This window comes from Aspergillus fischeri, genomic scaffold (assembly GCF_000149645.3).
Source record: "Aspergillus fischeri NRRL 181 1099437636249 genomic scaffold, whole genome shotgun sequence".
In the NCBI taxonomy this organism is placed as follows: domain Eukaryota; kingdom Fungi; phylum Ascomycota; class Eurotiomycetes; order Eurotiales; family Aspergillaceae; genus Aspergillus; species Aspergillus fischeri.
In genome coordinates this window covers 4,230,902-4,257,818 of record NW_001509770.1, presented here as the reverse complement: position 1 = coordinate 4,257,818, position 26,917 = coordinate 4,230,902, and the positions used below count along the sequence as shown (strand labels likewise).

The 26,917-nt window shown below is 52.0% G+C and overlaps 8 protein-coding genes across 8 annotated transcripts, besides 2 other annotated features; 3 read left to right on the top strand and 5 right to left on the bottom strand.

The window, feature by feature from the left end:
• Positions 1 to 229: part of a mobile genetic element that runs on past the window's edge.
• Positions 230 to 3,059: 2,830 nt separating this feature from the next.
• Positions 3,060 to 4,573, top strand: NFIA_022090 (putative MFS sugar transporter; the record flags this gene model as incomplete). The annotated part of the gene is made up of 2 exons (XM_001265394.1): positions 3,060 to 3,361; positions 3,430 to 4,573. 2 exons carry the CDS (start codon positions 3,060 to 3,062, stop codon positions 4,571 to 4,573), a joined length of 1,446 nt encoding a protein of 481 aa, XP_001265395.1.
• Positions 4,574 to 4,978: 405 nt separating this feature from the next.
• Positions 4,979 to 9,156, bottom strand: NFIA_022080 (EF hand domain protein; the record flags this gene model as incomplete). Its single annotated transcript, XM_001265393.1, has 5 exons — positions 4,979 to 5,008; positions 5,070 to 8,368; positions 8,430 to 8,618; positions 8,695 to 8,818; positions 8,887 to 9,156. 5 exons carry the CDS (start codon positions 9,154 to 9,156, stop codon positions 4,979 to 4,981), a joined length of 3,912 nt encoding a protein of 1,303 aa, XP_001265394.1.
• Positions 5,958 to 5,985: a microsatellite.
• A 994-nt stretch (positions 9,157 to 10,150) lies between the features above and the next one.
• On the bottom strand, positions 10,151 to 11,924 carry NFIA_022070 (tubulin alpha chain; the record flags this gene model as incomplete). Its single annotated transcript, XM_001265392.1, has 6 exons — positions 10,151 to 10,373; positions 10,451 to 11,405; positions 11,467 to 11,542; positions 11,633 to 11,659; positions 11,775 to 11,815; positions 11,900 to 11,924. 6 exons carry the CDS (start codon positions 11,922 to 11,924, stop codon positions 10,151 to 10,153), a joined length of 1,347 nt encoding a protein of 448 aa, XP_001265393.1.
• A 970-nt stretch (positions 11,925 to 12,894) lies between these two features.
• NFIA_022060 (uncharacterized protein) lies at positions 12,895 to 13,702 on the top strand (the record flags this gene model as incomplete). The annotated part of the gene is made up of 2 exons (XM_001265391.1): positions 12,895 to 13,179; positions 13,226 to 13,702. The coding sequence occupies 2 exons, from the start codon at positions 12,895 to 12,897 to the stop codon at positions 13,700 to 13,702; spliced, it is 762 nt and encodes a 253-aa protein (XP_001265392.1).
• Positions 13,703 to 14,192: 490 nt separating this feature from the next.
• Positions 14,193 to 17,039, bottom strand: erdS (aspartyl-tRNA synthetase, cytoplasmic; the record flags this gene model as incomplete). Its single annotated transcript, XM_001265390.1, has 1 exon — positions 14,193 to 17,039. The coding sequence occupies one exon, from the start codon at positions 17,037 to 17,039 to the stop codon at positions 14,193 to 14,195; it is 2,847 nt and encodes a 948-aa protein (XP_001265391.1).
• A 1,303-nt stretch (positions 17,040 to 18,342) lies between these two features.
• On the top strand, positions 18,343 to 19,362 carry NFIA_022040 (alpha/beta hydrolase; the record flags this gene model as incomplete). Its single annotated transcript, XM_001265389.1, has 1 exon — positions 18,343 to 19,362. One exon carries the CDS (start codon positions 18,343 to 18,345, stop codon positions 19,360 to 19,362), a length of 1,020 nt encoding a protein of 339 aa, XP_001265390.1.
• A 1,037-nt stretch (positions 19,363 to 20,399) lies between these two features.
• NFIA_022030 (RNA polymerase I-specific transcription initiation factor RRN3 family protein) lies at positions 20,400 to 22,541 on the bottom strand (the record flags this gene model as incomplete). Its single annotated transcript, XM_001265388.1, has 1 exon — positions 20,400 to 22,541. One exon carries the CDS (start codon positions 22,539 to 22,541, stop codon positions 20,400 to 20,402), a length of 2,142 nt encoding a protein of 713 aa, XP_001265389.1.
• A 1,001-nt stretch (positions 22,542 to 23,542) lies between these two features.
• NFIA_022020 (uncharacterized protein) lies at positions 23,543 to 24,304 on the bottom strand (the record flags this gene model as incomplete). Its single annotated transcript, XM_001265387.1, has 1 exon — positions 23,543 to 24,304. One exon carries the CDS (start codon positions 24,302 to 24,304, stop codon positions 23,543 to 23,545), a length of 762 nt encoding a protein of 253 aa, XP_001265388.1.
• Positions 24,305 to 26,917: the final 2,613 nt, after the last annotated feature.

Below are 26,917 nucleotides of genomic sequence, written 5' to 3'. Positions count from 1 at the left end.
CTTCTGTGCCCTTGTCTAGTCTGATGCGGTGGAATCCCTGCCGTATATCTAGCTAGTGAAGATTCTTGCTTGACTCTGCTTCAAGGTTTCGTCGATCAATGGCAAGGATAGCGGTCCTTCCGGTGATAGCGTTCAGTCTCCGAGAGGCAACGCAGAATCGTAGCCCTCCCCGGCGCTTTTCTACCATCATAATCGGGGACACGAATGGGGCACTCCTTGAGCGATGAATGGTTATCTAGATTCTCGGGTTTGTATACTTTAGCAGCCTCAAGTCCCTCAAATCATAAATGAATGAGCGATTTTCGCAAGACGGAAATGGTCCAGACTACTCTTTACTCTTAAAGTCAGCCGCGAACTCCTGTCTGCTAAGAGGACCCCTGGTCATTCCAGAAACTCCTCGCTATCGACGACTAACCCAAGGGAGCAATCAAGCTCATCCTATGTAAGCAGGGTGGCAAGAATGCGACTGAGGTCTTTCTCTTTCAATTCATCGGTCTGTATGCTTAGAGTGAGACTCTTATCATCACGGGACTTAGGTCTTCTGGGCTTTGAGTTCATGCTGCGCTCGTTGATTGTAGGCAATAATGTGAGTCTACTCACAGACAACAGCTTCGAGATATTAGTACTTTCGTTACTGGAAGTGCGCCAGTCACACCATAGGTCGATCTTCTCACCCTGCCCGTGGCATGGAGTATATTGGCGACGGCATATTGAAGCTGAAGTAATGGTGAAGGCAAAAGGTAGCGCCCGTCATGGGCTGCGAGATTAGCAATCACACTCGCTGGAAGATAAGTGAAAAGCACAATATGTGCCGTCTGCGAGTCCTCAGTCACTTCATTCGATCCTTTTCTTGACACGAGCCTTTAAAAGTCTGGCTGTCCACGAGGATAGTCTTAATGTCGAATATCATCTTACTCGGTATGATTCAAGGATCACATGAACTTCTCGGTTGAGCATGTCCACAGTGATTGTACTAACAGTCCATGCAGCGCGCCATACTTCGTATTGGGATTGACTTCAAGATCTCCTGGCTAGCAATTAGCCTCTGACTGAAGGAAATTGCGGGCTGCCTTGGACAACGAATTCAGCAAGTCCCTGGAAAGACTGTTGATTAAATGCCTAGAGCGAAGCATCATAGTCCAGAGTCGGTCAGGGACAGTACGTATTGTGCATATCTGACACAGTTGCGAAGGACTGTCCGCGGAATATGTTGTGCTACTTGATGGGGGCACTTGTCCTCCTCGCGCGCATAATTGTCTTTGGTATTGTACGACGGAAAGAAGTACTCATGAGCCGCTTCATTTACATCTGGTGCTCCTCAAGTTCTGGAGAATCTGGCACCGGCAACAGGGTTAGCTAAGTCCATGACATATCGTTCAAGATGTGGGATCTTACCTCGGGGTGCTGTAGGTTGACATTGTGGTAGCAGTATATCCCAAAGATACATTGCTCGGTGTATCGGGTGAGCAGTATCAATGGTCCAATCATCTTCCAGCGTGATAACGTGCGCATGCTTGTGGCTCTCTGGCAATTTGAGCTACGATTTGTTGCCAATGAGCAGTTAGGTGTTGTCAATCGGAGATGTCAGATCTCCAGACATGGAGCTCCCGGAGGTCAGGGTCTTGGAACACCATCACAGCACCTTTGGCTGTATCTTTCACATTGCCACTGGAGCTATCATAGATGATCTCCACGATGAATTCTTGAAAGGAGGGCTCTTAGCTTTTGGTACGGTGACCTGTAAGCTGATCCGACGCGAATATCCCGCACTGATAGCTGATTCGAGAATCAGGTGCTGCCTCGCTGTGGAAAGCATCGTAGCTCTTCTTGGCTGTCATGAAATCAGCACCGTATCTTGAATCGCGTTCTTCGAATGCCACATGGCAAGCTCCGCCGGCTTTCATTGCATGCTTGGGTTGGGTGCGGATCTCTGATCTGCTTTGGGCTTCAAGACTGAAAGGCCGAAGATCGCAACCAGGCTGGTGAGATGACGTGTCGCCTATCGTTAGCCATATGCTTACATGGTTACCCGTCGGCTCTTGAGTGAAGTTGTAGTATCCACGGTAGAAGGGCCTTATGAACTTTTATGCTAGTTACCCCTGTCGGCCTGCGGATTGTACGCGGGTCTCACATTCTTATTGAAGCCTCCTGATGAAACCATGCCAGAATTCAGCTGGTGCCGGGGAGGAACGCAAATATAAAAGGTTATACCATTGCTGGAAGAGGAGAGACGTGGATTTCCAGGGACCTTGGGGGAGGGAAGTGATATATATGCCTACGAAGAGTACCTCTTAGAACCGCGATAGATATCAAGAAGTGAATGAACAACAGCCAGTCTACAGTGAATATAGTCAAAGCAAGATGGAACAAGAGAATGTTAGCAAGTTGTTTGCCATGTAGAGCAGCAATTTTTGAATGACTCTACCAGCGTCAGTCTTTATCTGCCGTCGTCCCGATATACTTTCTGTTTCCCCACATGGCATGTCATTGGTATTCTCCGACTCCCACCATTCTCCCCGTCTCTCGGGCCATACCACTCCGGACTTTTTTGCTTTTGGACAAGCTGCCAATTAACACTGACTCGACATTGTTGCTTATAATGTTCTCGGCCTTTGACCGGCTCACTCACATATGTGGGACGCTGTGACTCACTCTACGGAGTAGATACGCCCTCCACATCGCTGCGCTGCAACTCATCGTCCATCCAATCCATGCCATGGCTCCAGCAGACCCCAGTGGGGGTGGACCGTGTCCATCGGGTCAGCTGGCTCAATGGACTAGACTCCATCGACTGAAAGAATTTTCTTACTTTCACTAGGTCCCTTGTTGCTTGGATGAGTGTGCATGAGGGTATATATCTCTGCTCTTGACGCGCTCTGCTAGATTGATTGCGCATCCAGCACCATCTCATTCATTCTCAGACAATGAATCTCATACAAAGGCCCCCGAGATATGTCCTCGCTAGTATCCTCTGCTCTTGCGGAGGGTTACTGTTTGGGTAAGGACGGCACCATGATACACCATGCTCCTCAGAAGACTGTATTGACAAGCTAAACAGGATGGACACTGGCGTCATTGGCCCTGTCACCGTCATGGACAGCTTCGTGTCGAAGTTTGGGAGTCAATCTGCAACCGTCCACGGATTAATAGTCTCATCCATCCTCATTCCAGCAGCTATATCGTCCTTCTTCGCAGGCTACTTGGCAGATAAGCTGGGCAGACCGACGGGAATCAGTATCGGGGCTTTGATTTTCGGTATCGGCGCTGCTATCGAAGGTGCAGCGGCCCAACTTGCCATGTTCATTGTCGGGAGGTGCATTGAGGGTATAGGCGAGGGCCTGTACCTGGGTACGCTGGTCGTGTACGTCAATTCCCTCACCACGAATGATCCACCGTCTTAACTCAATCGCATGAAACTGACTGAACCAGGTACATCTGCGAGATCTCTCCAACGAGCGTAAGAGGCGCATTAGCCACCGGGCCGCAATTGCTCATCACTCTTGGTCTAGTGATTGGCTTCTTCACCTGCTACGGAACCGCCCGTCTCGAGTCTTCCTTCTCGTGGCGCACACCGTACCTCATCCTCGCATGTCTCTCCGTCCTCTTCTCAGCCGCCTCATTCCTCTTCCTCGTCCCGTCCCCCCGCTGGCTGACACTCCACGGCCGCCACGAGGAGGCCGCAAGGACATGGGACCTCCTCGGCGTCGGCCAAGCTGAACGCGAGAAGGTGGAAGTTGAACAGACCCGACAAGCGAGAACCCAGATCCAGGTCCTCCCCGCCGGCCCAGCAACCACTCTAACCCCGGATCTTACCACACAAATCCCCACCCCGCCGCAACCACCCCTCAAACCAGCCAGCCACAAGCTCCTTGACATCTTCTCCAAGGACGTCCGCGCCCGCACCGCCCTCGCCGTCTTCCTCATGGGCTTCCAGCAGCTCTCCGGCATCGACGGCGTCCTCTACTACGCCCCGCTCCTCTTCGAACAAGCCGGCCTCACCTCCTCGACCGCCACTTTCTTCGCCTCGGGCGTCTCCGCCCTCGTCATCTTCGCCGTGACCATCCCAGGCCTCCTCTGGGCCGACCGCTGGGGCCGCAGACACAGCATCATCGCCGGCGGCATCGGCCTCAGCACAACCATGTTCCTCATCGGCGCCCTCTACGCCGCCGACGCCGTCCACCCATCCTCCGGCCCCGGCCGCTGGCTCGTCATCGTCGCCATCTACCTCTTCGCCGTCATCTTCTCCCTCACCTGGGCCATCGGCATCAAAGTCTACGCCGCGGAGATCCAGCCCCAGCGCACCCGCGCCTCGGCCACCGGTCTCGCGCACGGCAGCAACTGGGTCACTAATTTCCTGGTCGCGCTGACGACCCCCATCCTCCTGTCCAAGAGTAGTTTCGGCGCGTACTTTCTCTTCGGCGGGTGTACGCTGCTGACGGCGTTGGTTTGCGCTATCTTCATGCCGGAGACTAAGGGGAAGTCGCTTGATGAGATCGAGGAGGCGTTCAAGTCCAAGTCGCTGGGCTCGCATTTTGCAAAGGCCATCAGGCCCATCACCCGGTCATCGAATTGATGGCTCCTTTTGCGTCGGTTACACTCTAGAGGTCAGAAGGCCGAGGCATGGATACCCACGTATCGTACAACCTAAAATGCGAGGCTACTGTGAAGTATTGAAGATTGGCACAGGCTAATTCAATCAACAATTATTGAATTAAAATCTAGACTGGCTAATGACTAGGACATACGGGCACTCTCATCTCTTCTGGAGTCTTCCATCCTGTACACTCCACTCCATCTTCAGGTTCTAGATTATGTCGGGGCTCTGTGCACTAAATTGTGGATATGGCTAGGGACCGGCGGGAAATATACAAGGGTAGAGTCGGGTATGCATGCAAATCGAATAAAATTCTGGAAAGCTGGAGAATGTAGGAAAAGGGAGTAATGAGTGAAATGGACAATGTGCAGGAATGAAGGGCCATTAAGACTTGGAGGTCAAGAAATCCACCGCCTGAGATTAAAGAAGAGTCAATTCAGTCTCGTTTGCAACCTGAAATAGTCGTTGTACTCACCTTGTCAATGTTGTAGTCGAACTTCTCTAATGCAGCGAGCGATTCATCGCGGGGAAACCCCATACCCGTGAGCCGTTGAAGGATTTGGTCGTCTTCCACGGAGTCCGTCTGAAGGGCCCATCCGGGTGGTTTGCCATCCCCGGACGCTGCCGGTTGCGTTGCCCCATTGGTACCTGTGGAGGCGCCTTGAGCATTGTCCAGAGGCGCAAAGAGGGTCTCCCAGTCGTGCGCCGCCGGTTGTGAGTTGGAAGCTGCCGGTGATACGGCGGTATCATGATTTGAGGCGTTCACCTGCTGATCAAAGCTGAAGAAATCAGAGTGGTTGGCATGCTCAGGGCTGCCACTGGGTACTGCCATCTTCTGCTGTGAGGGCGCGTCGAAAGAGAAGTCGAAATCTGCAGTGTTTTTATTGTCAGACGGCTCGATCTCGGCGTCATCATCGTCTTCCGCTTCTTTCGCCGGGGCAAGCTCCATTCCAGCAAAAGCAGCCTCAAAATCGGGAGCACTGGGCTTGGTACCGGCCGAAGCAGGTGCAGCTGCGGGGACATCCCGCTGCGGCTCCCCGCCAACAACCGGGGCACCAGTGCCTGCTTCTACTGAATGAGGGGCATCCGGAGCGAGTGTGGGATCTTCACGGTTTGGCAAAAGGCCGTTGAATTCAGGTGGCATACCGCCAGACGCTTCCTTCTCTGCGCTCTCATCATATTTTGGTGGGCTTCTCTGGGCCTCGGCGGGAGGAGGCTGACTAGGAGTTACAGACCCTGGAGCAGGAAACGCTGCCAACTGAGATGGCTCAATCGGGTCCGTCTTAGACGTCTGCGGTTCTTGGGGTGGAACAGCCGGTGTGAAATTGTCATCAAAACCCAAGGGTGCCTCGCTATCAGAGCTGTCGTCGTCGTCATCGTCATCATCGTCGAGCTCACGGATCGGCGGGAACTCGGAGAACGCGGCAGGAGCTGTACCATTAGGCTTGGTTGCTCCAGCACCCTGTTTCATAGCAGCAAAAGCTTCTTCGAAATCATTCGCGTTCTGAGACTGTGACCTCTGATGTGCTGGACCGCCAAACAGCTCATCGAAGCTGGGGTCCTTTGCTGCCGTCTGGTTCTCGTTGGCGGTAGCCGAAGTGTCTGCTGTTGCCGTTTCCCCCGGCACGACTGGAACCTCGGGGAAGCGCTTCGACTCTTCAAACTCCTCGAAGGGAGATCGTACTTCGCCTTGTTCTGGAGTCGCAGAGGGAATTTCGGTGGCACCTGCTGGGGCTGGAGTCCCTACAGTTGACGACTCCGGACCACCAAATCTGCTACCTGGCGGAGATGGCTTGGTAGACGAGGTCACAGACTGTGTCTCGGCTAAGGGAAGAACGTTAGGGGTGAACTGCCGAGACTGCGGGGGTTCAGGCACGGTCCCAACCGAAGGTGGCGGTGATACGGAGGGGGTTGGTACCCCGGATGTAACAGGAGAGTGGAGCGAAGCCTGCCGAGAGTCGGCGCGGAATGAAGTGGGAGGCGGGGGTGTAGCAGTGGTCGGAGGAGCAAAGGCAGTGCCAAAGAGGCTGTCAAAAGCACGTTGCTGTTCGCTCGAAACCTGGGGGACCGCTGCCTGGCCGTCGCTGGATGCTGTGGCAGTCCGTCTGAAGAACGGGTTGTTGTTTTGACTGGCCGTGGACAGAGCAGGGCTGGCGAGCGCGGGGGCAGCGCTTGCAGATGCCGCGCTTTCGTCGGACCCTTGAGGTTGTTCCTTCGAGAGCGTGTCTATCTCCTCCTGGATTTTGTCGCGTTCACCTTCTACTGTAGCTAGTTGCTTCTTGTTAATCGCGACGAGGCCTTTTTGCTGCCGAGCGTCAGAGCGCGCTTTCTCAAGAGCAGGCTTAAGCTGGGCGACAGCAGCATTAGCTTGGCGGATTTTCTCTTTCAAGCTCGCATTCTCCTGCTGGTCGGCGGTCAAAGCAGCGGAGACTTGGTTATATTGAGTCTGCAAATCTTGCCTGCTGCCCTCGATCAACGCATATTCTTGTTGCAGCCTCTTGGTCTCCGCCTTGGAGGCGTTCAGTCGCTCCTCAAGAGCTTTGAAATTCTTGACCTCCTGTTCATACATCGCTCTGGCTTGCGCTAAGCGAGTCTCAAAGTCACGCTTTTGCTGAGATGTCTGAGACAGCTCGTGCTCCGCTGAAGTGCGCTTCGTCTGAACGTTTTGCATCTCCTTGGCGAGCGAGCCAATTTGGTTGGACAGATTTGCCAGCTCGGCCGTTTCTTGTGTGAGTTTATTGGACTCTTCAGGGTCGTTGTCACCTAGAAGGTCATCCGATGGAGGCGGTGGTGAACGGACTGTTGGGGGGGCACCGGCTGAAGCGCCAGTTATCTGAGGCTGGAGACTCTGACCAAATGAGGAAGTCGGAATGAAAGGCTTAAAAGTCGTCGAGTTGGCTGGAGGTGACGCTCTGGAGATGGGTGAACCCGGCGTCTGGAACGGCGTGTTGGAGCCTCCTGTGGACTGGGGTACTTGTGAAGGTGCTGCAGGTGCGGGCGGCGCAGAAAATGCATCAAGACCGAAGAGGTCATCCGCAGCAGACCGGACACTTGGGGGAGGCGGCGGCGCGGCAGGAGCTGCGACTGGGGCCGGCACTGCCTGCGCCGTGGTAGGACGCCGCATACTAGGAGGAATCAAAGCGGGAGGAAGCGTCTGCGGCAAGGGCTCCTTTCCTGTACGCTGTGAACGAACCAGATACATCGCTACCGCAAATTCGTCCTTCGTCAATTGACCGTCAGCGTCAATATCCGCGAGATCCCAAATCTGAGCTAGGACTTCTTCAGGCAATTGAGCTTTCACGAAGAATCCTACGGCCTGGTCACCAGTGATGACGCCCAACTTCGCAGTATCAATCGTTCCAAATATGGTATCGAACTGCGCCTTCTCTGCTGGCGTGATAAGCCAATCTCCGCCCGTTGACTGCGCAGTGAGCGGTGTTCCGAACTGGGACCTATTCAGAGGGCTTTGAGTCCGCTGGGGTCCGGTGAACTGTCGCGGAATGGCAGGGACTGGAGGAACGTCGAGGGCAGGTCGGGACCCCACGGAGGTTCGCACCGGGCCCCTTCGTGCTGCCGCCTCATACAAGCCAGGAGGTAAAGTCTGAGGGATGCCCCTCATGGCGCCCGACTTGTAGGAGGTCAAGAGGTGCATAGCGATGATGAATTCTGTGGCATCGAGGGCGCCTCTTTGCTTCGTGTCTGCTAGGTTCCAAATGCGGCCAAGGATCTCGTTTGGTAACCGTGCGCGTTCAAAGATCTGCTTGGCGATGTCGCCTGTAAGGCAAGCAATATTAGCCTCAAAGCTACAAATCTCCTCATTTTGCAGGATGCATGCCTGAGATAACCCCGCTCCTCGCCACATCAGACTTCTCAAATAGCGCTGTGAATTTATTGACGTCTTCCGGGTTGAGTGGAGGGACTCGAATTGGCCCACCAACTGGTGGTGGGCTGGTCGCGCCAGCGGAGCGAGAGGTGGGAGATGTAGGCTCAACAATGACGCCTTCAAACTTAGGTAGCGGCCCAGCTAGAGAGAGATTTCAACATCAGCGCTATTTCCCCTTCTCCCTTCCGTAGCCAAATGATCCTCAGGATGTACTCACGTTGCAGGGCCAGCTCCTCTGTAGGTGCGCGACCAGCCTGGGCGTGTCCAATGAGACGCAAAACAACACCAAAGCCAGATGGGGTCAAGAGCCCCCTGTTCTCCTTATCTGCGATCTGCCATATCTACACATTGTCGGTGACCAGTCAGCCAGACATGCGCCGGAAGACTCGTTCCATGGAAAACAACTCACCAGTCCGAGTGTCTCCGGTGCAAGCTTGGTCTTCTCGAAGAAAGGAACGGCAATCTCGCCGGTGATGACGCCGAGGTTGGTGGTATCAGCAGCCTGAAAGAGCTGGTAAAACACCCGTTTCTCTTCAGGTGTCAAATTGAGATTTGGATGGCGTTGTGCTAGATTATTGAGGCACTCCGTCAGTCCCATCGCGCTTGGAGAAGTTGCAGTTCGATCGGGGGGTCGGTTGCTCTCCTGAGGAGTTCGCCTAACCACAGCCTGGTCTACCATTGCTGGTGGGGACGCTTACCGCTGTCAGCCATGATAGTAGCTCAGGAGGAGTGCGCCTCCTCTTCCGTCGGCCAATTTTCGCGGATACTCGTTAAATTGTGGCGTGTGAGGTGGTGGAGCGGAATGCTGTGGACTAGAGTGAAGATGATGCCACGAGCATGGATCGTCAAATTGTAAGGGGAATGGGGGAACGGAGTAGACGGAATGACGAAGTGGAGGGGGAAGCGGACTTCTACAGACTGCTCGATTATAGTAAGAGAAAAAGATCTCGTGGAAAGTAGGAAGAGATGAGGGAATAATAGTCTCGAGGACAAGCAGGCAACCAAGAAATGGAGCTTCGGTCTTGGGAGGAGAGATGAGACTAAGGTACAGTAGTAAGGTTGAGTGGAGGTGAGGGAGGGAGGGATGATGTCCTTCTCCTTAGCTTAGCTTCCCATCGGCTTCCGGGGGAGTTAACCCAACCATAGCACGAGGTCCCTGAACAGCTTACTCCGGATCCACCATTATTTTGTATACCTTCACCTTCGTCAGTAATTCCTGAAAAAAATAGGTTTACTGCCATGGCATATTATTGTCTGCTTGTTTTCTCTTCTTGTTCACTTCTCGTTGCCGCTGTCTCTCTCTCCGTAATTGTAACCTGCTTGATCATCGCTGTCGACAAACCTCCAATGGATTTTTTTTTCCCCAAAATTAAAGATAATTACAATCTCGTATTTCCAGATGCTGTTTATATGAACGAGCGGGTAAAATTTCATCGCTGCTTCGGGATATTAAAAATATATCAGACAAAGAAAAACATAGTCTGTGAGCTAAGCCAATCTTCTCCTATGTATTTGCATGCAACCTGAGTCGCGCAGGTCCATGGTATATCACCTTGGCAAACGCCTGTCCCCAATACAACAGCACGGAAACGACCAGAAGCAGCCTCTGCATCAAATCGGACGGCCAAACTCTACAGCCATTCTTCGGAATCCTGCCGAGTGATGACGTCCGTCTAGTACTCGGCCTCGACTTCCTCATCCATCGAGTCGGCGGCGACCTCCTCGTAATCACGCTCGAGGGCAGCCAGGTCCTCACGAGCCTCGGAGAATTCACCTTCCTCCATACCCTCACCAACGTACCAGTGGACGAAGGCACGCTTGGAGTACATGAGGTCGAACTTGTGGTCGAGAGCAGACCAGGCCTCGGCGATGGCAGTGGTGTTGGACAGCATGCAGCTATAGTTTTCGTTAGTTTACTCATTATTTTCATGCTCTTTTTTCGTGAGAAAAAGAAAAACAGGAAGGAAACATACACAGCACGGTCGAGCTTGGCAAGGTCACCACCGGGAACCTGCTGAGGAGGCTGGTAGCAGATACCAATCTTGAAACCAGTAGGGCACCAGTCAACGAACTGGATGGTGCGCTTGGTCTTGAGGGTAGCAACAGCGGCGTGGGTCTCCTTGGGCACAACATCACCACGGTAGAGCAGGCAGGTGGCCATGTACTTGCCGTTGCGGGGGTCACACTTGACCATCTGGTTGTTGGGCTCAAAGCAAGCAGAGGTGATCTCGTTGACAGAGTTGGCCTCGTGGGAAGCCTTGGCAGCAGAGATGACGGGAGCGTAGGCGACCAGGGGGAAGTGGATACGGGGGTAGGGGACCAGGTTGGTCTGGAACTCGTTCAAATCGACGTTGAGGGAGCCATCGAAACGCAGGGAGGCGGTGATGGAAGAAACAACCTGAGCGATCAGGCGGTTCAGGTTCTCGTAGCTGGGGCGCTCAATGCCGAGGTTGCGGCGGCAAATGTCGTAGATGGCCTCGTTGTCGACCATGAAGCTGCAGTCGGAGTGCTCCAGGGTGGTGTGAGTGGTCAGGATGGAGTTGTAGGGCTCAACAACGGAGGTGGCGTTCTGGGGAGCAGGGTAGACGCAGAATTCCAGCTTCGACTTCTTGCCATAGTCCACAGAGAGACGCTCCATCAGCAGAGCACCGAAACCGGAACCGGTGCCACCACCGAAAGAGTGGAAGACCAGGAATCCCTGGAGACCAGCGCAGTTGTCGGCGACCCGGCGGACCTTGTCGAGAACCTGGTCGATCATCTCCTTTCCAACGGTGTAGTGACCACGAGCATAGTTGTTAGAGGCGTCCTCCTTGCCGGTGATCATGTTCTCGGGGTGGAAAAGGCTACGGTAGGTGCCGGTGCGGACCTCATCGACCACATTGGGCTCGAGATCACAGTAGATGGTACGGGGAACATATTTGCCCTGGCCTTCACGTTGTCAGATCATTAAGGGCGTAAGTAGGAGAGGGAGTGCAAACAGCTAACGTACCAGTTTCAGAGAAGAAAGTGCTGAATCCGTGGTCGGGGTCGGCCTTCTTGCGCTCCTCGGTCAAGTAACCATCGGGCTGGGTAACAGCAAAATGTCAGTCGATCTACGCGTCGATATGAAGAGATAACATCCAGTTGTGATGAAATCGGGATGTTGTTCCACGTACCTGAATGCCGTGCTCCAAGCAGTAGAGCTAGAATTAAACCACCAAAGTTAGCCGACCCTCCAATGTCCAGTCATCCACGTATGTTTCATCCTCCATTCCCATATGTGCAATATCACTCGGTGAACTGATGGTCAATGCATACCTCCCAGCAAGAGTTGGCGATCTGGCAACCAGCCTGACCGACTGTATCGAGGGAGAAAACATTAGTGACACGAACCGCAGAAAACAAACAACACATCAAACGAAGACGATAGAAGGGAGACAAACCGTTCAAACTGATGACTTCTCTCATTTTGTTGAATTCGATTGACTAAATTCCGTTCACAAAGGATAAATTAAGAAAGGTGGGTGGAGGAGGGAGGAATGAAGGACGAAAAAAACCCAAGACGATCTGCTGTATGGGTGTTTCAGGGGTAAGTAAACGGACACCACAAAACATAAAATGTGGTGGGCAGGACAGCACACAACATTGAAGAAGGGGGAGAAAGGGGGAGTACTAACCCTGGGGTTCGAGAGGTAATTGAAGAAATCTGGAGAAGATGGAAGGGGGGGAGAAAGTCGAGGTCTAAGAATGATCAATTCAGACGAAGACAGACCAGACCTGTTCAATTTGTTGTGGACACTCTTTTGGGATGGGCTTCAATAGGTAATGCGCTGTCACCCCCCAAGCTGGCGTTCTTGTTCGTTGTTGCTCCGTCGGTTGGGTCGCGTTGGGATCCGCCGGCTGTGATTGGCTGATGGAGGCCCGTGACCGCCAGATGCCCGAGTCTCGCTCGCAGTCCCGTGACGAGGATCAACAATGCTTATTCAGCGCTGATAAGAGTCACGTGATGGCGTGACGGCATGCATATGCATTGAACATTGATATCCTGCCAACTGCCTCAACTCGATACGTTTCATCAAAAATCGCTTCGATAGAAGGTATGTTGTCAATCTTTCTTGGCAATCTTATAGTATTGCTGTAGTATCAGCCAATTCATTGATGCGGTGTCACCAATTGCTGCGGGGAGTTCCCAAACTGGCAATGGAACCCAAGCCTTGAATAGCTCTGCATATGATATAGAATGTATTCGAGATATGGCATCCTTGCTCTATGCTGTACTCTGCTCTTCCAATTGTATCCCTAGACGAGTTTTTATTTATTCAGAGACACATGCTAACAGCTTGTTCAGATCTACTCTATCTCATATCAAGCCCAACATGGCCATGTAAACCACTTTCACAACCACCAATACATCCGAGTGGACTATAGTACACTCAAAATGAAGAACCTCAACCCCCTTGTTCTTCTCTCTCTCATCCCCCTCGTCGTTGCCAACGTCGAGAAAACTATCTTCGTCGCCCCACAGCCATCACCCATCCCCTCAACAGATTCCACCCTCGACGACCTAGGCCTCGAGCGACTCTCCCCCTCATATCCAACCCTACGAACCTTCATCAACGCCTCATTCCCTACCGCAGACTCCCCAGGAACAGACTCATGGTTCTTTCTCGAAAACCTGACGCCAGGTCAACGCTACGAAGTCCGAATATGCTATCTGGCAACTGTACGCCCCCTCCCTTCCCATTGCAATCCACACTAACACTATTAAGCAACCCACATCCTTCACCCTGGACACATTCACCCTCTCCAGCACAATGGAAGACCCATCCCTCCTCTCCGCAATCAGCCTCTACTCCTCAGCCCGTCTCGCAGCGCTCGACGCTTCAACCTCATCCTCAAACCCCCTCGTCCGCAACGGCAAACACCACCCGCCGCCCTCGTCCAGGGATCCAGCACCAACCTCCGACTCGGTGTTGTTCTTGCGGATCCGCGCTGCGGCGGATTACTTCTCGCTTGACAGGGCGCTCATGGAAAATGTGCCCCCTGTGCTGGCGGATGTGATCCTCGATCCGTTCCTGTGGAATGTTTTCCCGCGGTCTCTGGTGCCGACGGCGGGGTATGTGTGTGTTGTGGGGACGGTGGCTGTCTTGCTTGCGAGGTGGGTGATGGGGGTGTTTGGGGGGATGGTAGAGCGGGAGGTTGGCGAGAGTACGACTGTTGACGGTGATGAAAAGAAGACGCGGTAGGTAGGGGCTGTTAGTTGACCTGCATGGCTCTGGTTATCATTTTTGTATAATATGCTGCTGTGTATTTCTTATGCTAGGCCTAGGGAAGATAGTCTTGATATAGTCAACGTTACAGCTACCCCCTTGGTACATCATGATTGACTCTACGGCATTAATCTTAATTACAGTTGGAGTGGATGACTTTGCAGTAGTAGATTGTATTATGGGACAAGTATGACTGGACAGAGCAAAACATGTAGAAAACGATAAATCACAGACATCAGGGGGAATAAAGGGCATCGACAAAAATGGGTCCTGAAGCAACATGAAAAATATTAGGCACATGCATGGTTCTAGATCATTCCTAAATATCTCGCCTCGAACCAAAAGTCTACTGCTGGAAATATATCATAAGTGCATCCATCGTATCCACAAATCGTGTCATAACATTCCTCGTGAGTGTATTTGAGCATGAGCTGATCGGCGGGTCGGGCTTGGTACATCCGCCACTCTAGTCTTCAAAGAAGTGCAGAACAGCCCGAATACCCCTGGAACCCAGTCCATGCGGTGGGTATGCGATGTAGAGAGGTTCGTCATGAGCCCCCAGCTTGGCCCTGAATTCACTCTTGCGCACGAGATGGAACTGCTTGGCCAGAGTCTCATAGGTGTGCTGGAGCATCTTGATCTTGGCTCCGTGCAGGTTATGACCGGGCGTCAGTGTGGTAGTTGCACCGGCTCCGAAAGTGAGTGACTTGGTGCCGGCCCTGGCAGCTGTTTGGATGGCATGAGTCACGATGTACTCAATGACCCCATTGGGAGAGCCTGGAAAGTCGAAGCTATACTTGACCTGCATGCCGAAATGGGGAGACAGCATGGCCAAGGCAACAAAGGCACAGATGGTGCCGGACTTGTCCACAGCGTAGAAGTACCAGCGGTGCTCCGAATCACGCCAAGGATGGATCTCAGACAGATGCACCTGAGTGCCCTTACGATTCGCCAGCCAATCCTGGATCCGCGCATCAATCTTCTCCCGGGCGTCGTCGGGGACCATCTCGCCGTACTTCATCTCCACGATCTTGATGCCCTCATTCTCCGCGCGCCTGATCTTCCGTGCAATCTCGCCATCGGACGCGGCCTGGTTACGGGACGGATCCACACGCTCCTCAGCAATGCAGGACAAGCTGCGCCATCCGAGCTTCTCGCCCAGAATAGTCTCAACTTCTGGAGAGCAAAGAAGCCAGATGGGTTTGTACTTGGTTTCACGTCGCATCCACTGCAGGAACTGCGTGATGACGCGGTTGTACTGCGAGGGATCACATAGAGGGTTGCCGGGAATCACCGCATAGTTGCTACTGCTAGGGACGTATGAGACGGCGGCGCCGGTGGCCATGTCTCGCCAAATCTTGAAACGCTCATCGCCCCATGAGGTGGACGTGGCATCTCCGTAGTTGGCGATCAGGTGCTCCAATGGCTGCAACTCGCTTTCGTCCTTCGCAAGTGATCCACGTCCCTCCCGTTGCCACGGTGGCTCAATAGTGGACGATTCGGGATGACGAAGCAGCAAAACCGGGGGCTTAGGCGGGAAACTCTTGGGGTCCCGATGGAAGAGCGACGCGAGACGAATGTTGCCCAATTTGAGAAGAAGCATCAGCAACCGCTCCAGGCCAACACCGGCTCCAGCGTGCGGAGGAGCGCCCCAGCGGAAACCCTCCAAGTAATCCTCCATCATGTCCGGATTGATGCCCGAGCGCCGCATGCTTTCCTCCAGCATACGCGGGTCGTGGATACGCTGCCCGCCAGAGACAATCTCCTGGCCTCGAATAAAGATATCAAAGGAGTTGGTGAAGCGCGGGTCTTCGGGATCGGGCATTGTATAAAACGGACGAGCTGCGACCGGAAACTTGTCAAGAATGTAGTAATCGGTCCCATACTTCTCCTTGACAAGCTCACCCAACCGTATCTCGTCTCGTGTATGCAGGTCATCGTCTTCAGGCAGTGGGTTGCCATCCTCATCACGCCATCCGGACTCGTTGAGCATCTTGATACCATCCGAGAATCGGATGATGGGTGTCTCTTCGAGCCACACAACGTCCTCCGAGGGAAACTGATGCTTGACAATCTCGATCTCGCGGCGGTAGCGGCCATAGACACCCTTCAGCATGTTCTTGATCACTGCATCCAAAACGTCCAACATCTCGTGATAATGCTCCTCGATCGCCATCTCGATATCGAGACCCGTATACTCTGTCAGATGGCGGTGGGTGTTGGAGTTCTCGGCCCGAAATACAGCGCCGATCTCGTACACTCGCTCAAAGTCGGCTGCGATAGCCATCTGCTTGGCGAGCTGGGGACTCTGGGCCAAGAAAGCATCGCGACCGAAATAGTTAACTTGAAAGACACTGGCACCGGACTCAGTGGCAGTGCCTTGCAGCTTGGGGGTGTGGATCTCTATGAACCCTTGCTCGTCAAGGGAGGATCGGAAGATATTGCAGAGCGCAGACTGAAGGCGGAAGATGGATTGCGACGTCGGAGTGCGCAAGTCCAAGATACGGTTGTTAAGCCGTGTACGGTCCGGTAAGTGACTGCGGCGGCCTTCTACCCTGTCTTCCTCTGCGGTGCGAATTTCGGCCTCGTAGACGCTAAAGGGAACAGGTTCCTCGCGGTGGACGACCAGGTGAATCTGTTCGACATCAAGCTCGACGTCATGAATAGTGCAGCCCAGCACTGGCACCTGGGGCGCTTGAACAATGCCGCGCACGCGGACGATGGAACCCAGGCGTAGATGTTCGGCCCACTGAATCATCGCAATGGACTTGGCCCCAGGTTTCTCGTGAAGGACACCTTGGAAGGTAGTGAGACGTTGACGGAAGATGAGGAAGACTAGCTTCGAGCTCATCCGGCGTATAATGTGCAGGCGGGCTGTGAAGAAGATTTCCTGGCCGACACTGCTCGAAGAGATATCCTCCAGACGATTCCGAGGTTCTCGCGGACGACTAGTGGACTGAAGCATGGGCAGCTCTCCATAGCGAGCCTTCATGTCGTCTGTCTCTTCGCGAGCCGCCTGTGCGATCTCTTCCTTGTGGCGCCGCTCGGAGTCATCCGATTGTTGTTCCTCGCTGAGTCGACTGCGCTGTTTTCGACGCTGTTCGCGAGCCAAGCGCTTCTGCTGGTTTTTGCTCAGAGAACCCGAGCCAGAATCGTCGGAGACATCGTCAGAGGAAGAAACATAATCGCGATCGCGTAAGAAGCTACTGAAGATGCTGCGACGCGGCGAGGGGGACACATGAGATAGGCTTGTTTTGCCCGAGTCGTCATCGGCCTTGGGCTTGATTTTAGACAAAGCACGTTTGATGGACATGGTGACGGATGAGAGACCACCTAGATTGTCAATGGAGGTGTACAGTTAGGTAGGTGGCCAAAAATCATCCGAGACCAGTTAATTGGTTTATAAAATGAGAAGAATCTGAAGGACCAGAAGGAAAACCTCGTACCAAAAAGAAAAAGTACGACGGGGGAGTAGGAATATAAGAGTAAGCCTTTGGACCTTAGTAAGGTTAGCTCTAGGAAGCAATCGGAATGTAAAGGAACACGAGGGGAAAGTAAATCAGCCACAGGAGTGACTAGGATCAAGGAGGATTATTACCTTATGTATTAGTTGCTTAGATGCATGGAATGGAAGAAGAATATGATGATGACTCCCTGACGAAGAGCGATCGACAGTCTTGATAAAATCTTAAGGAAGTGCCTAGAGAGGTACTAGGCAAGTATTTCTGAGAATATCCCCTGAATTTCAGGGATGTTAGGTAATTTCGAAGCTTTCTCACTAAGCAATTGATAGAGAGCGCAACCAAGAAACGAAGATCTCAGAACAAGAAGAAGACCGAGAAGCCGACCAGAAAAACGCTGGTGGTGATGTCATCGCCTGGAGGAAATGTGACGCATGTGTCAGCCTTAATAGAGGGGCAGACACTTTGCCATCGGCCCATGGCTGTAGATATTTTATACTATCTTACCATAATCAGATACTGTCTTATTATCAATTTACAATTTTACTATTTACTTGATAGAGATCATACCACTCAATTGTCAGGTAGCTAGGTTTTTTAATGCAATTGAGAGTACTTGCTACGGATATAACCGACCCTTCCACCTACGTAACTTCAGGGTCGCCCGCTAGAGTACTACTCTGTGCATCGGCATCAAAGAGCGAGGTCCGAGGAATAAAAATTTCAATTAATTGACACTATTTTTAAGACACACTAGGATGCAAACTAGGCATTTTCTGATATCATCCATACCTCAAGAAATGAACCTTGTGCAAGCCCATTTCTGTCACTTATCACATACTAAAATGATGTACTCCGTATGGTACTTTAATCTCCTCATCATCTGACACTTTCTGGATTTCTTGGCTGGCGTCTTGTCCACTCTGAACATCATACCGACTTCTTCCTTCATTCCCAACTCCCATGATCCCTCGGTTCACTTCATCCATATCCGATCTCAACATTCACATTTTCCTCTGTTTATTATTAGGTTTCGGGCCTTCAGTGTACTGACTTAGGTAATCGCTCCCTTAGGGCCAAGTCCCTGTCGGACCTTTCGCTTCCCGCGTATGCATCTAGACTCGTGGCGATCATCGTTGTACTAGATCAACGTCCATGGCCTCTCATGCCCCTCCTCGATGGTGGCTCTACATCCAGGCCGTCTTTTGGCGGTTCCTGATGCGAATAGGAATGTTCTTTCACGACTTACCGGCTCCCCGTCCTCCCCGTCCAGTCTTCGTCCGATCCGTTCGTTCCGGCAACTCGCAGATCCGTCTGCATTTCTACTGTCCACCTGACTACCAGAAGAATCGGAGAGAGGGCCGCCGACTACCCGTAGTGATTAACTTTCACGGAGGCGGTTTCACACTGGGATGTCCCACCGACGACTCCCGCTGGGCTCAGTGCATCCTGGAGGACGTCGGAGCAGTGGTAGTCAGTGTCGGGTACCGTCGAAGTCCAGAGCATCCGTTCCCCGCTGCTGTAGATGATGGTGTGGAAGCACTGCAATATCTGGCCGCCCATGCCGCCGAACTGGGGTTGGATGTGACCCGAATTGCTCTGAGTGGTTTCTCAGCGGGCGGCAATCTAGCTGTCACTGTGCCTCTACGGCTGCGAAGCCTGATGGCCAAGGAGCAGCATGATCCCCCGCTCGATCGGGCGAATTCGGCGCAACAGCTTCTTGATACATCGGGCGATATTAGCATCGTCGCTCTCTTCTGCTGGTACCCGATCCTGGACTTTGAGGAGTCGCGTGCTTTCCGCCGCGCGGCGAGCATCATGCCAGAACAGACGCTTCCGAAGTTCCTGACCGATCTATTCGATAACTCCTACCTGCCGAATCATGAACACCGTCGCTCGCCCTACGCATCACCGGTCCGAGCGACAGACGAGATCTTGAGCGACGCTTTACCCCACGATATCTTTCTGTACATCTGCGAATGGGACATGCTGATGAACGAGGGCCAGCTGTTTATGCGGCGACTGAAAGATTCCGGCAAACACGTTCGGGCTATGATGATTGAAAAAGCCCGACATGCCTGGGACAAGTCGCCGAATCCCTTCCGGGATCAAGCCAAGGTCAATGTTCTCTATCGCGATGCCTGCGCGGACATGAAAGCGATCTTTAACAAATAGATCTCGCGATACAGAATCAGTATCTTCATGTGCCATACTTCTTTCTTTCCTGTCCATGACCCTCCCTTATTCGAGCGTTTGTCCATCATTATACGGAGCCATTGGAGGGGAAATGCGCTACTCCTGACACTGTCCCCAATCTATCGGTTTAAGGCGTCATAGATGTAAACTATCCTCTAACAACAACACTAACAAATGACTATCTATGAATGACAACATCGACCCTTCTCAATCAGATAGTATCTAGCAATTAAAACCAGGAAGGTAAACAGCCTCCAAGTACCGTACTTTGTAGATCTCAACATCGGCACTCCCACCCACCAACCACAATCTCCTTCCTCAGCACCCTAATATTCATGTCCATTTCCATGTCCATGTCCATGGTAATATCGCCATTTTCCTGTTGACAGGTTCTCATCCCCAGAGCCGAAGCTTATGGCCGCAGATCTGGTACCATGTATCGGGTGCAGGCATGCTATGACATCATTCTTGAGTATCGCAGATTCCTCTGTAAGTACCTCTGTACCGAGGTCCACGATACGAGGCTTCGCCGCATTCAATACTCATGGACTTCGAAGTGATGGTTGACTCGACTGTAGAGAATAAATCAGGTTTATAGATGCAGAGGGAATATAAGGCAGAGGGATGTAGCAGCTGAATCCTTGAGGTTGCCATGTGGCAAACATGCGATGTCTACAGGATACTGGCATTGGTTGTATTGATTTTCGAATGTTTATTCCATTTAGATAGTTCACTACATTCACATCATAGCGCCATATCGAGTCAAAATGCCATCGTAGTAAACACCAAGGAACAGAACATGGCTGATATCCGAACAAGATACAAAACGAGATCACACCCATACGCCACGCTAACCAGCCATGCATGATGGTAAAGAAATGGATAAAATCACTTTTTTCTGCTTTTTCGGATCAAACTCGTCCAGACACGGCCGAGATGCAAGAAATGATAAAGACGCTGTGGGGTATTGAGCATGAATAGAAAAAATCGAACAAGGCTTTTTTGTTTCAGAGTATTCAGTCGTCTTCGTCGGTCCCAGTGACGTCGCTCAGGTCTCCTTCGGATTCGCTCCCGTCGAGGTCACTGTCCGAATCGCCCTCGTCCTGGTCGTCCACGCCAGGGATACCGCGCCAGTGGACGTAGTCATTCTCCAGCCAACGGCGGCTGCGAGGTAGCTGGTATGGGTCAAAGGGAAAATAGGCATCAAGCTGATAACCCAGATCATCGCCGGCACGAGTTTCTCGCTCGACATGGCTGAAGCGCGGGTCCGCCATGGCTGAGATGCTCCGGAACGAGGAGACGCGCAGTCTTTTGTTCGTCTCGAGGATGCTGAACACGTACATGAAGTTGAGGTGCTGAGCCATACGGGCGAATTCAGACACAATCGCCGGCGAGCAGACCTTGAGGGGGTTCAGTTTGGAATGGACCGCTTGGTGGAGGACCTCCTTGACCGATGGAGGGAACGTGATTTCTTCTGGCTCCAGTTCATCAATTTGTTCAGGGGTATCGCCCTCCATCGCTGCGGTCGTCAGGTCTCGCCAGCGGAAGCAAAAGATATACAGCAATGCCTGTGCCGTAGAGTAGAAAGGGCCGTAGCGGCGTAGATCAGGGCCTCGACAGGTGGCTTCATAGTCAAGACGGAGGTTGTTCAGATGTGTGCCTAGGAGGTCAAAGACATCTCTTACGACCTCGCCAGAGATGTGCGCACCACGAGCAACGAAGCTAGCGAGGTAGGCTGCTGCGGACTGCCGTAGAATCCCAGGTTGCATCTTATTGAAGATGAGCTGAACACAGGTGGCGGCAAATCGATCCACCAGAATTGGCGACGATTGGGAGAAGTGGAAGAGGAGGAATTGAGAGTGGCGGGAGCGGTAGGTCGGAAGGATAATGCTCTGGAAATGGCTCAGAAGTAAATCAAGTGCATTCTCCTTGTCATCCAAAGTGCCCGTCGCGAAAGGCGGGGCGTAGTATTCAAACAGCGAATCGATCATGCCATCCAATTTGAGTATGTTATCTTTGATGGTCTTGACTCGCCGGGACTCCACGTCTAGGGAATCATCGCTAGCGACGGATGCATTGTCGTCAACTTCATTCTCGTCATCCTCCAACATCGTGGCTTCAGGCGAGACTGCGTGGAGAACATCCTCGCCCACTTCGTCCTCGATGTCTTCCATATCTACCTGAATCTGCACATCGATCTTCACGACTTTCTCCGTGATGAGAGCTAGAATGTCGGCTTGGAGCTCGGGGGCGTAACTGATGACCTTTAGAAGATTCCGCGTGTACGCAATGTTGGCCTTTGCGGAATCCGTATCGAAGGGAAACTGCATAGACAAGATGGGGGATAGGGTCCCACTACCAGAAGGAATCAACTGCATCACATGACGGAGAGCCATGTGCGTTCTGCTATAGATCTCTGCAGCTTGGACTGGGGCGTATCCAGGCAGCTTGCCCGTCCCCTTTGGGATCTCCCCAAAATTGTTGGCCAGCATCTTCAAGACCGCCCCGAGATAGCTTCCCTGGGCTGCCGCAAGGTTACCTAGAAATCGAACGTACAACTTGATATACGACTCATCCCGCCCGAGCCATTCACTGTGCAGAACTGCATTGACCAAGCCGTTGCAATTGCGATCCAGCGACGCAACATTCGACAGAAGACCCATGAGGTGATGCTTCAATGTAGTGTGCGTCGGTAAATCTTCGGAAGGCAAGCCATCTTCGTCCAGACGGCGAGGATCTGCTGAGAAAATCTCCTTGATGCGATCGTAGGCTTCGCTGTCCGTTCCAGAGACATGCCGCTGGATAGCTCTGCGCACTTCTTCACGAACCACGGCCGCGCTCTTTTCCGTACTCACGGCCATTCCTTTCTCTTGACCACTCCAGGACGCTTCTCTCATTTCCACATCCTTATCAAATTGAACCCGAACCCGCTTCCTTGGACTGGGCGTGCCATCGCTGCCGTCGGAAGCAACCGAGGACGAGGGTGACAGCGAAAGATCCATGTCGGCCAACTTGTGTTTAGCTCCGGCAGCTGCCGCGCTGTTCGTCTTGGAATTTTTCAAAATGGGCACTGGCGAGGGGTTGGCCAGCATTTTGGGAGGGTTGACTGGTTTGATCGCCCCGGTAGGGTTGCGCGCAGCGGTGGCGAAGGAGACCATGACAGTCTCGATTTTATCGGGAAGAAGGTTGGGGTGAGGTTGGTCGACGCGAATCCGAGAGTCGTGTCATTTGTTGCTCTCGCCTTCAAGGACAAGAGAAAGGAAAGGTCTTAGTGGGGGTCTCCTGACTCCTGAGAACTATTCAGGATGATAATGCCGATGAGAAAACCAGAGCACACGACACGGCCAGTGCCTGTTGAAACCGTGGTCCACTCTGGAGTGCTACTGAAATTAATAATGGGCGCGCTGGGGGAAAGCTGACGTTGAAGGCAGCTTCATCTGTCTGCCTGATAAATAGCAATCTAAGATGATGTAGTAATGACTGCTATATGCGGATAGGCAATGAAGATTGAGAGCCGCCCTGAAAGCGAAGACGAGAATGGTTGAAACCAGCAGAGGATTGTACACTGGAAATTTTTCGTTCTGTGGGGCGGTGTGGAGTCTTGAGTCCCTCTGACTCGTGATCCGCGCGTGACCAACGCGTGACCCAAGCTTCTTCGTCGCGAAACCCTAGTTACGTTTTTCCTGCTTAGGTAACAAACATATCGTTAACTATCTGCTCGTGATAATACTCAGGTTACACCAGTTACACCTGTACACAGATCGATGAGCAGATTACCTATAATGATTTCTGAAACGACAGAATGATGTCATGGACATGGTAGCAAATATGGATTGCAACAGAACTGCATTGTTCATCACATGTCCTTTTTGTAGCAGATCCACAACCTGTACGGAAATAAATGACTGCAGTGAGGTTCATGATATTTACATACAACGCGAGTAGATGGAAACCACCTCATGGTATATAGCGGGCAAAACAAAAAAGGGTTGAAACCGAGAAACAGAAACACATGGCACACATAACGATTGAATAAGGTAGGTCGTAACACAGTCGGAATTGATGGGAAGGAAATTCCAGTTCTCCTTCTCCGGTTCGAATTACGCAGAGCTGAGGATATCACAAATGATGGTGCAGATCGAAGCGAAATCCAAGAATCTCAAAGCCAAGACCCAGTGGCGACTGGCCCGAGATGATCGTCGAAGATGCTCCCATAGAGTTCCTCTATCTCAACAAGATAGTCGTTCGCTGTAAATTTCCTCAGTCCCTTGTTGAGCAAGATCATCTCCTCCTCGTCGAGCACGCGATTAGCGCCGCTGTTGAACTCCTCTGCCACTTCATTGACCTGCTCCAACTCCTTCCCGAACGGATGGGGCTCCGGTTTGAAGAAATCTTGGGTCGTTCGGATTGAGGGGCTGCTGCGCATGGAGTTCAGTGGTGGCGGAGACAACCGTGACAAGGAACGCTGGCGAGCCAACTCTTGGTGGGACCGTTTCGTATGCGATAGAGCACGTTTGGGAACCAAGGGTGCATCTGTCGACGAGGTGGTCGAGGTTGACGACCGAGGATGGCTAGTCACTGTTGCAGATCGCTTCGGAAAATATGACGACAATGGGTTCGGCTCAACCGGTGAATCGTCTGGAGTTGTGACGGGAGAGCCAAAGCTTCGCTGAGAGAAAGACAGCTCGGAGTCGTCGGGAGACTGCAGTGAAGAAGAAGATGACGAAGAGACAGCCGAGTGAAGATCGGGCGCATTGTAGGCCAACATGTTCGTTGTGGAGATTAACTCAACCGGTCCAGAGATCTTTCCCCGCTTGATAGTCCCCGCAGTGAACTTGACCTGACCTTCGCGATAGGGCATCGGCGCAGAGACCTCGGGACGCTTGTGGCGCTTGGTAAAGGCTCGAGTTAGGGTCGACATTGTGAGTTGCAATTGGATAGAAACCTGGTCGGTGTTGTAATCGGATTGACGATGGACTCTTGTCGCAATGATGTGTATATATCGGCTGTAGTAGAGGTTTCTTCCCGTAATCAGATATCCTTGTCGTTGGTACACAAAAGAATCTTCTTAATTCTAGGACTTCTAAACGCTATAGTTGCGCACGTCAAATTGGCTTCGAAAGAATGCGTGGCTGACGTTGACGATCGCGGGTGGGGTGTCAAAGAAGGAATGGAAGTCGATCGACGGAATGTCCGCTATCAGATATGAGTGGTAGAAGCTTGTCGCTTCAAGCTTTTCGTGTATGCTCTTCAAGAGAGACGATAACGAATTTAGAGACCGGATATCCTCGTATCTATTTGCACAGCAAAAGAAAATGGAATGGTTGGATCTCTCGTCTCCAGAGCCAGACCGTTTTAAGTGACTCAAGGGGGATCACAAGAAATGCTGCAGCCAGACCGTACAGTGTACAGTGAAAATCAGAGGCGGACAACCAGGACGCGCCACTGAGAGATTTGGAAAAAGGAAGGTAAATTCCAGAGATACCGAGATCTAGGAAAGTAAAAAAATGACCATCAAAGGATCAGAAAAAGAAGAGAATAATATAACATGAAAATAATATGAAGAAGGATAGTCCCCCAGGGAGGAGTGGTCAGAAGGGAGAGAGGAGGGAGGGAATGGAGGAGGAAGAGAAGGAGAAAAGGGAAATCGCCGAGGGAGACCCAAATTCCAGCGGAGGCGAGTGAACAAAGTATGGGATAGAATGGTTCTGGCCTGTTCGGTCAGAGGATCCAGTCCAGTGACGACTCCAGCCAGTGTAGGAAGGCCCTAAAAAGAGTCCCTTCGGGCTCTCTGGCTGTTAGCCTCAGGATTGGCTGTCCAGACTTTCAGACTGTACCTTACGGTGGATCTTCTCTTCAAAGTTCCAGAGCCCACCGTACAAACCGTGGAGGCAAGTATGTACCTTGCCTTTAGCCAACAGCCACTGCGCCAACTGTCAGAGTACCCAGCGTTTACCCGTAGGCTCTACGCAGTTTGTTCGATGAATTCTCTTGACAGCTGGCTGGGTTGACTGGATAGCTAAGAATAGCGATAGAAAAGGAAATGTTTGCCTTGCGTTTCCCCAGTGCGGTAATTTGATCTCTTGGTGCTTCCTGTTCTTCCTATGGCGAGATCAGCACGAACAGTGGTTCTCACAGTGTCTGGTACCATGGAACCCGGGCTTCCAGATGCTCTCAATTATAATTCTTCATCTTCTCAGGTATCTATCTACTTCGTCTACAAGTAAAGGTGAAATGATTAATATTATTTCTCCGGTGATCCGACGGATCGGCTCTACGAGTCAGGCTGTGATTTCTCGAATCGTCGGCGGTTTCGACGCGCTAAATCGCACTCTACAATTTATGTGTCCGAGATAGCAGTGGATTGATCTTTTTGTCTGCTACACTTGCTACGCAGTCACATTCTGATTATTATTCTTCGTGGAGGATCGCATTCCCGATGACGAAAGATCAGGTCTCTCATCTGCAGGAGAGTGGTACATTGAATTCCAACTTCAAGATGACACAGTAGTTAAACCCCGGTAGTAACATTCCTATTTCCCCTCCGGAGACGCCAAATGCCTATTGCTGTCTGCATTATCGGTTGCTACAGATTATATGTTCCTTGCATGGTTGTTGTCCTTCCTGTGACAACGTAGCGGCCGGTAACATCGTATGGTCGAATCACGAATACTACAGTGCCTTAGTTCGCTGGCCTAGTCAAAAGGTCAAGCAACGGTGTTGGCCTGGCGCCAGGAACCACCACACGACAGCCTGTAAGAAGGGCCATGTGCCGCCCCTCGACCGCTGACCAGTCAAGATGAAACAATCCTGCCGGATGACTTGTCTCATGCTGATAACTCTGTTCTCAACTGTGACCTATGACATCTGACTGATGGCATCCTGCAGTTCTTCGAGGCTATCGCTTCTTTCACAGCCTTAAGCTTCTGCAGTTTGACCCTTACAGAATGGGTTGCACAGAATCAAAGTCATCTGAGGGAATCACTCATCCAAGGCCCTCATCTCAGTGACCAGGCGGATTTAAACAATGGGTCAATCGGTCATGGTGGGTCTGCCCCCACTGTGGGAAAAAACTTAGCAGAGCGCCCCTTGGCTCGAGGCTTCGGGCCTCAGTCAGTGCGCTGTAGATAGCACTTGCATGAACATGGCTACTGTTTTCGTGGACCAGACTCGATTTCAAGTCAGAATTTATGTAGACTGGGGTTACCTGGAGCATTTTGGACAACTTAAAAGTGACTAAAGTAAGATGTGGACGAGGAAGAAGAATGATGGCCACGTCCCTTGCATGTGATACGTGCGGTCTTTAATTTCTGAGGCCGGTACTTGTTCTCACATACGCATGTGGCTGGCAGACCAACTGGCACAGTAGATAGCTAGTCAGTCCTGTGTTTGAGATCATTCAGCGTCGCCAGCTTGCCTTAGCCTGGATTCTTGGGTCGAAACCCATCTCAGAACTGAGCTCTGGAGCTGATGAGTTGCAGTGCTAGTCATGCTCTCATCACCTGAGGATGATTACCCTCGCCATCATCAATGC